The sequence below is a fragment of the Cydia amplana genome, chromosome 5 (genome assembly GCF_948474715.1).
Source record: "Cydia amplana chromosome 5, ilCydAmpl1.1, whole genome shotgun sequence".
Classification (NCBI taxonomy): domain Eukaryota; kingdom Metazoa; phylum Arthropoda; class Insecta; order Lepidoptera; family Tortricidae; genus Cydia; species Cydia amplana.
Genome location: NC_086073.1, coordinates 17,913,148 through 17,922,374, shown reverse-complemented (window position 1 = coordinate 17,922,374; position 9,227 = coordinate 17,913,148). Strand labels below are relative to the sequence as shown.

Below are 9,227 nucleotides of genomic sequence, written 5' to 3'. Positions count from 1 at the left end.
TTGTTTGTCCTTGTTACAGTCGCATTGCGTATGTTTTGTCCCTCACGGAGGCACGCGTATACCACTTCTATAGGATGCTACCTTCTATGCTATGAGATTCATGGATAGAACGCAACGAATGCAACTTGTGGTAGCACTGTAAAAGTGTCAAAAGTCAATGTCAACTTGTCAAGCGTATATTTTGTTTACTTGAAAGATTTTATACTTGGAGGATACAACTAATAGGGAAAAATAATTGAAGTTATTTATGTTTATTACAGAAGTTCGGTGTTTAATATAAACAGTCCAGCCAACTATATCCATTTTGCAAGTCGTGAACGTAGGTTTTCTAGAATATTAATACTATTCACACATTATTTCGTTTTGTTTCATCCAAACATACTGATGTTGTCCGTTGTCCCCGAACCTTAAGGGTGATTTGACGGCGCGCGAACTCGCATGCGATTTTAGTTACATTGCGGACTGTTGGTTACGTCCAATTCAACCGACCGATCAAAACCCGCGATGCAATGAAACTCGCATGCGAGTTCTCGCACCGTCTAAATGAGCCCTTACTTACAGTAGTTTGAGTTTTGTTCTTTGTATAGTGTATATATTAAATAATAAATTTAATTTCAGATGTTAGAAGCAGAAACAAATAATGAATGGACAATACTGGATTACCTGAATGATGACTGCTGGTGTGCTGTGTTGCAATATGTGGCCGTCCGGGACCTCATTCGGACAGAGAGCACCAGCAGGCATTGGCAGAAACGGTTGCTGCAGTACTTGCGAGGTGAAATATTGTTGAAACTATTAGATTACTACATCTATACACCAGACACTTTCTGCTATCTTGCTATGAAGGTGGACAGGGAAACAACATGCAACTTTCTCTGTCCCTTCAGCAGAACTGAAAGGATTACAGAGATTTCCAGATTATCATCAGAAAAAAAATTACGTTATAAAAATCACTTAATTAGCAAATAAATTAATGCTTTTTGTAGATAGTGTTAGTAAATTACTTTGATGAAACTAAGGATATAAATCACCAGTTAGCTAAAACATCAACTAAGTACCTATCTATCTCTTCTCTTCATTTAAAAGTCACTCTTAGTTGGGGACGAAACTTTGAAAGGAATTTAAAAAAATTATGACTAGCAAAGTTGTTTTCTTCAATATGACTGATTAGGCAGGCTTTACTATAGTTTAATACTAGGGTCGACTTAGAATTGAACTATGGGCACATACGGCCTGTATTAACTGTCAAGTAACTATAAATTATATCTTTTTCAGGAGTTCGTTTAACTGTTATAGAAACATCATGCAAGACTCCCAAGAGACATTCAAATGATACTAGATTAAATCTGCAGACACAAGAATATGAGTCATTTTTAATATGGACTAACAAACTAGGCTCTTCAGTAGTGGCTACTGACTGTTATAGTTTGGAAACTTTGAAAATAATTAGGGAGAACTGCCCTAAATTGGAAAGCCTATTTGTATGTATTTATTTAAGTACTCAATGTTACCCATGTCATTCATTTTGATTATGATAATTGATATCAAACTGCTTTCAACCAAGCTATAGCCTTTAGTTTATAGTTCATGTTACATGGGATTTGGCATATATGTATATATATAGACGTGGTTTTAAGTTTTAAGCGGCTGCAGCGTCATTTACATTAACCCTTTAAACGCCACGCCTATCGTGCGCGGCCTTGCGCGTCGCATCATCGTTAACCTTCTCGGAATGCATGAAGGTTGATATTGGGTTGTAGCCACGCGCGTCAGTTGAGCTTCTTCCATGGTCATTAAATGAATAAACTAAAATAATTAATATTGATGAAGTGGCGTAGTGGGCCGTCGCCCACGGCCTAGCGCCCCGAGGGCCCTTTCGGGCACAGTGAAAGAAATGGGCCTCGCAGATGTGATTTCGCCCACGGCACAGAATAAATAATAGTACTAATTACAGAAGACTCACTCTCTAATAAAACACGTCTGTAACGATCAGCACAGATATGGCCGCTAGGTGGCGATAGCGCCACGCGCGGCTTATGGCTTTCCTCAAAAATGGGGCCGAAGATGTACTTTTAGCTACCTGTAGCAAAGCGACAAAATCGCGGAGTGAGACACGCCTGCCCACGGCTAGATTAGTTCACGCTACGCCACTAGATCAATCTTACACAAATCGAACTAGTCCCACAGTGAAGTCCATAAGGCTTGTGTGCTGTGGGTACTAGACGATGGTATATCTAATATTTAGATAAGTACCTATATATAAATACTTAAATACGTAACATTCGTTACTTAGGACCAATATTCATAATAAACACAGAAATATATGCCATTACCGGGATTCAAACCCTAGACCTGCTGCTTCATAGGCAGGGTCACAATATTACTGCAGCGGTGGGCGGGGCTTGCAGGATTAGTAGGACCCAAGAGGCATCCTACTTGGGTGTTGTAGGACGGCACGTAGTCCGCGACCCCCATACACAATCTACATAATGAGGCGGACTACAATGTAGGAGTGTGAATGGGGGGCTTTATAAATATTGATTTGAAAGGGACAACACTACAGTGTTGCCACTTTTTAATTTCTACTCTTTTTTGCCAGGCTGTAATATTAAATAAATAAATCTTAATATTACAGTTTCACGATCTGCCTGACACTCCTGACAGCTCGGGGTCAGGAGTGTTTCCCTACAATCTGAATAAGGACTTCAAGAGCTTGAAGGGGCTATATTTCAATAACTGTTGTGTAAGTTAAGTATGTCTCTATTTTAATTGTATTGTAATAGATTGAAGATCATAGTAGAAAAATGTTAGTTTAATTTGCTTTCTTTACTTTCCAAATGGTCCCCAAATTCTTATGTGCCCAAGGGCCCCAGCATAGTTTAAGACGGCCCTGGCCAGACTAGCCTGCGCAGCAGTGGGGTTCCGACCTAATATGTATCTTACTACATACATTATCTGTCTATTTATTACCTACTTACTATTTGTTACATTACAGGTAACAGACAACTGCATCAACCAATTTATAGCGGATAAAGCATTAGAAGATTTAGAATTGCGCAATTGTCAGATAGTGAAAGGGGATTTTTTCAATATTGTAGACTTGTCAAGCGTAAAATCCCTTGCCTTGGAAGAGTGTTATGGTATAGATCCCGAGCACTTGTTCTCTGCTGTCGAGCGCCTTGATGGGCTGAAGAAGTTGGTCCTTACCAATATGTCTGCCGATATATGCAAAGGAATACAAGCGGTGCTGGATAAGATGCCCAAATTGGAATATCTAGAAATAAACAATTATAATGATATGATGACTTGCCATGATTATGGGCCTCTATCGCGTCTGACACGTTTGCAGCATCTCTTGGTGTCGATACAAGTGCCCGATGAGGGTGTGGAAGCTATATTGCAGAACTGCAAGGAGTTGACTAGCTTGAATTTCTCAGGTTGTGCAGGTGAGCGTTTATATTTTTTATGGATGCTAAAGGCAATCAACATCCAGGCGGGAAATTCAAACTGCCAATTTGATCATAAATTGGCAATTTGATTGTCAATCTTAGATACACGTACAATACAAATTATTAAATTATAACAGTGGGATCGGCGAGCCAATGTTTTTGAATTTCATTTTTGCGTCCGCACCAAACAATAAATGAAATATTGAATTTCATTTATATGACGTATAAAAGAAATTCAAAGAGATTAACTCGCCGATCCCACTTGTTTCGAGTGAAAGATTGTGATGTGAGTGTTGTGACCGATCAAATAGAGGTGTGGACCAATTTTTGACGCTAATATTTTATAATTTCAAGGTATTTTTCAATTTTAACTATCACCATTAAACATGATTAAATTGTATGCGTGTGGACGCTACATAAGATAGACGCAAATTAAATTTTTGAGCAAATTGGCAATTAGATTGTCCTGGAAATGCCTTAATGTTAGCGATGCATTTCAGCCATGACCGGGTCCTCCGTGGCTGCCTCCGTGTGCCGCTGGGGCTCGCGGCTCCGCTCGCTGACCCTGGAAGGCTTCGATGGATTGAATGACGAAGATGTGGTCACCATCATCAGAGGATGCCCCGAGCTTATGGTCAGTGTTGCCAGAACATTTCTTAAAAATAATGTCATCCTTGATTGTGAAATTTTCTGTGAATTTTATGTTTGTACTCAGAAATACGACTTCTCTCCATTTCAACAGATTACAAAAAAAAAGAAAAGTTAAACTAAGGGCGACAATAACCGCCATCGCACGCGTGTAATAACATTGCTGCCCCGTCCATGATACCGGCGGTCAGTGCCACTGTGCGAGCGGGACAGCAATATAATACTGGCCCGCTCGCACAGTGGCTTCTGTGTAGCAATTCTTCGTGCTTATTAGCGTCTTTGTAGCCGCCAGCCTAGACGGATTCTTTTACCGTCCGGCGTGTCTCACTCCGCGATTTCGTCGCTGCTACAGGTAGCTAAAAGTACATCCGTTCGGCCCCAATTTTGGGGCCAAGCCATAAGCCGCGCGTGGCGCTGTCGCCACCTAGCGGCCATATCTGTGCTGATCGTAACAGACACTTTTTTTAGAGAGTGAGTCTTCTGTACTTTACTATTATTTATTCTGTGCTAATGTTTGCCTACAAATGTCACATAAGTATGATAATAATAATAATAAATATTCTTTATTGTGATTGTGCACCATACAATTAAAAATACACAGAAATTAAATTCAGATTAAAATCAGGCGGTCTTATCGCTAAGAAGCGATCATACATGACATGATGTTACATGCAGTCGTTGGAATTGATGGAGTCTCAGTATTTGACGCCCAACCTGCCGGAGCTCGCGTCGGAGGCGCGCCACGCGGCGCGGCCCGGCGTGCGTCTGCGCCTCCAGATAGACTACAGCCTTATGTCGGATGAGGTTCGACTGGTACGGCACTTGTACATATTATACAATACGATACAATAGACATAGACATCCTTTATTGGTAATGATAAATTACAGGTCACAACTTACATATTATTCAATTATTATACATACGACATTATTTACACATTATTTACACAACTTATTTGTTCATCAATACAATACTCTTTATTGCACACCTCACATTCACACATCTATAGTTTGTAGCTTTCTAATAGACCCCGAAGGCTAATCCTATTGTCTATTGTTCAGTAAAACCGCACGTGCTACTTACCTGCAAAAAAGGGTCCTAATTATTCTATTTGGCACCTGAGCGCGGGCTAGTCCACAACGCTCAAAAAACCAGTGTAGGTGCGCTCTCCGATAACGCGCCTTTGTTACGCATCTCGATGACACATTTTAGACTGGTTCTGTAGCGTCCGACTCGCCGGCACTCAGTAACCGAAGTACCGATTTTTTATGCAGGTGGTTGTGGCACGTGGCACGAGCGGTTTTTCTTAACAATAGACAATAGGATTAGCCTTCGGGGTCTATTAGAAAGCTACAAACTATACCTTGCACATCACACTTCATCATTTCACATTCACATCTAATACTAGACTAGGCAAAAAATTCAAAATCGCTCTCCTTGATGCGACTGGCAAATCATATTACTTTTTGGCAACCGGGTTTTTTAACCTACTTAATAGAGAAAAAATACTATAATTTAATGGAATACTAACTTAATTCCTAGTTCTAAGATCGGGATAGGTATAAGAAATTGCCGGCAAAAGTAGTTGTAATTTGTAAACAAGCCGGAATCTTGTACCTACTTTTAACCTTTTGGACGCCAATGACCGATATATCCGCACCGCAGGTTCAACGCCAAAGACTGATTAATCGGTCACAGACCACAGAGCAACATAGACAGACCTACGTGCATATGCATAAAGTTCAATTTCAGTTTCGACACTTCGGTGACGTGGCGTCCGCGTGACAGCTTTTGTGTTTGACACGGCGTCGAAAAGGTTAACGTTACGTTTTAAGAGCTCCCTAGATGGCGCTATTAAATTATTGATCTTTGGAAATTTGAGCCCATGAATCTAGTATAACTGGATTGGGCATGAGTGGTGGGGATAACTGACAGAACGGGATAGTCTTATGTATCTTTCAGTAGGAGTAGCAGCGAAAGCGCTATTATTGTTTGTCCTTGTCACTGTCTCACATCTTGTTTTATTCCCCACCGTAAATTGACCACCATGATTGGTCGAATTCCTTTGTTGCCCACCATAACGCGACGCTATGATTGGTCGAATTTATATGTTTTGTCCCTCACGGAGGCACGCGTAGACCACTTCTATAGGATGCTACCTTCTATGTTTGAGCCCTTGGGAGTTGACAGGTTAATGGCTCATATATAGCTGGTCAACCAAATCTTGTCAGTAAAAAAAGGCGCGAAATTCAAATTTTCTATGGGACGATATCCCTTCGCGCCTACATTTTGTAAATTTGCCGCCTTTTTCTACTGTCAAGATCTGGTTGATCAAGTATATATAAAAACAAGGTTTAGTTAGTCTATAAGTTATACTGGGTCAAATCTTGTCAGTAAATAGGAACAAAAAAACTATACTCATCCTTTTCTTTTGGGTGCTAGTACTAGTGTTAGACAAAGATAGTATGATTCTCTGTCTATGTTTGAAATCAAACAGACCTTTGACACACTATAACTATTACATTAGATAGCTCATAAAAATAGGACAAAGCACATTACAGCTTGGCAAAAAAGAGTAGAAATTAAAAAGTGGCAACACTGTAGTGTCGTCCCTTTCAATTAATATAAGAAAACGGAACGACACTACAGTGTTGCCACTTTTTAATTTCTACTCTTTTTTGCCAAGCTGTAGCTAATGATTGTTTTTTTTTCTCTACAGGCACAAATGTGCGAGGAGTATGATCAGTTTAAGTCGGAGTATGAAGACCTGGATATAGAGTTATTATTGTTACCTTAAATAATCTTACAATAATAATATCTTTTTATCAGAAAAATCATTTTGTTTGACTCATTTGTCTTTGAGATACCTCCATATGGTTTAAGTAGGAGGGTAAAATACGGTACAATACTTAAAGCCGTAACACACTACCGCACCGCACCGCGACCTTGGTGCGCCGCACCCGTAAGTGAGAGCGAGAAAGAGATATCTGTTATTCGGCAATGAGGTTAAAACCAACAAGACCTTTTGAGGGATTTTTATTGCCTTGAGCTACGATTTCTTAATTCCAAAAACAAGAAATGCGTCTCGTTCCCTCCTGTCATTCCATACGGAAACCGAATGAAAATTTCGAACGTGTGCGGCCAGCGGCCAGGGTTAACCTCCCAAAGAGTATAGTAAGTATATAGAAGTCAGACCAAGAAAAGTCTGCAGCGGATTTGATAGCCCACGCAGTGTACGTGTTATTTTAAACGTCAAACTTCTTTGAATTTAAGACGTATAAATAACACTTACACTGCGTGGGCTATCAAATCCGCTGCAGACTTTTTTTGGTCCGACTTTCTATAAGATGGTCAAGCAGATCTTGTAGAAAAGGGCGGCTAATTTGAAAAATGTAGGCGCGAAGGGATATCGTCTCTTAGAAAATATGAATTTCGCGCCTTTTTCTACTGACAAGATTTTCTTGACCATCTTTATATTATACAACTCTTTGCCTACCGCCAACCTACCACCAAAGAGTAGTATAATATATATAGTCCGTCAACCAAATCTTGTCAGTAGCAATGTAAAGCAAACTAAAGTAGGGCAACACTCAAAGAGCAGTATTGCGCTAAGAAAAGCAGCAATGTACATCGAACCAACAGATTTTTTTTTCCGCTGAGCGCGCCCTGCGTACGTCAATTCAAATTGTCACTCGCGGTTTATTGAAAAAAATTGAAACATGGACGGACAATTTAAAAGCGATGTTAAAACAATGTTAATCAAAATGATGAACAAATTTGAAGATATCAAAAACAACTGCTTATATTCTCTTTGTTCCCTATCTTCTAAGTTTACTAAAATAAAATCATATCAAAATGCAGATAATTAGATAGTGCATATATTTGTTATTTACAATATAATATGCCACTTGTTAATGTAAATTAGTGTACTGTTCTGGATGAATATGACATACCTGTGTAATTTTTTTGATTGGTATATATTGTACAATATACATATTAAAAATAAAACAACTGATATTTGGGTGTCTATTTAATTTAAAGGTAAATAAGATAAGGGTCACTTTTCGACTTGGTTGCGTTGTACACGTACATAAACCGCCATAGGTAAGTATTGTCTGAAAAGATACTACCTACTACGAACGCCTTATATTGGGCAAGATTTAATCCTGCAACAAACATGTATGGATTAGGTAGATATTGCGAAAGAACGGCGATATAATCAAGGCTCTTAATACTGTTTAAAAGGTTTACCTTTGTAAATAGTCACAACTGATTGCTGAAAATATTAGACATGTGGGCCTATGGACGGTTTCCAGGACACAATTTATGGTCTTGTTGGATAGATTTAGGCATACGTTTTAATTATATTTATGCCTTTTAACCCTAAAACAAAAAAACTGAACATAATCTTAAAAGTTCGAAAGAGTTCTTCCAATACTTGTCATAACCTCAATTTTTAGTAATGTTTACCATCAACGCCAACGAGCACGATTGTACATTGTAGGCCCCTTAGCTTTGCTTATTCTTATTTAATGTATTGGTATTTAATGGTGACAGCAGAAATATCTCTTGAAACAGAAACGATTCAGAATGAAAACCAAATGAAAACAAATAAGGTGACGGCTGTCGTTCACGATCCACATTCCACAGATAAAACACAGATGACACGCGTTTTGGAATTATTTGAACACAGTGTTGCTAACCCGCGATTTTTCAAATTTGCCGCCTTTTACTACTGACAAGATTTGGTTGACGGACTTTATATGAGACAGAGATTGCATACATATTGCCTACCACTCAGACAGAGATTCCTTCACCTGGCAACACTGCAATGAAGTGTCAAGTGAAGTGACGACTGTTACGGGTTTGTTTATTTTAGAGTAAAGTTTAATTTCAGTTTAGGTGCGTTATTATTAGAGTTTAGCGTTTTATATAAGTAGTTGAGTCAGCTCGATAAATAATTACATACCTTCAAGTGAACGTAAGTCTTTTAAGATTGTGATAATTATCGTTATGGTATCCACGGTGTATTCTGTTTTATTTGATCCAAGACAAAACAATCATCTCCCGTGCTGTATCTGCTTGTTTTCTTATTGTTATTTCTATATTTTGCACCCCTTAATTCCAAT

General features: G+C 39.0%; 2 protein-coding genes across 2 annotated transcripts; both read left to right on the top strand.

The window, feature by feature from the left end:
• Positions 1–250: 250 nt before the first annotated feature.
• On the top strand, positions 251–3,183 carry LOC134648274 (uncharacterized). The gene is made up of 6 exons (XM_063502765.1): positions 251–319; positions 619–775; positions 1,276–1,481; positions 2,636–2,743; positions 2,996–3,140; positions 3,176–3,183. The coding sequence occupies exons 2-6, from the start codon at positions 619–621 to the stop codon at positions 3,181–3,183; spliced, it is 624 nt and encodes a 207-aa protein (XP_063358835.1). The 5' UTR covers positions 251–319.
• LOC134648519 (uncharacterized) lies at positions 3,175–6,931 on the top strand. Its single transcript, XM_063503041.1, has 4 exons — positions 3,175–3,446; positions 3,950–4,083; positions 4,773–4,910; positions 6,818–6,931. Exons 1-4 carry the CDS (start codon positions 3,212–3,214, stop codon positions 6,893–6,895), a joined length of 585 nt encoding a protein of 194 aa, XP_063359111.1. The 5' UTR covers positions 3,175–3,211; the 3' UTR covers positions 6,896–6,931.
• Positions 6,932–9,227: the final 2,296 nt, after the last annotated feature.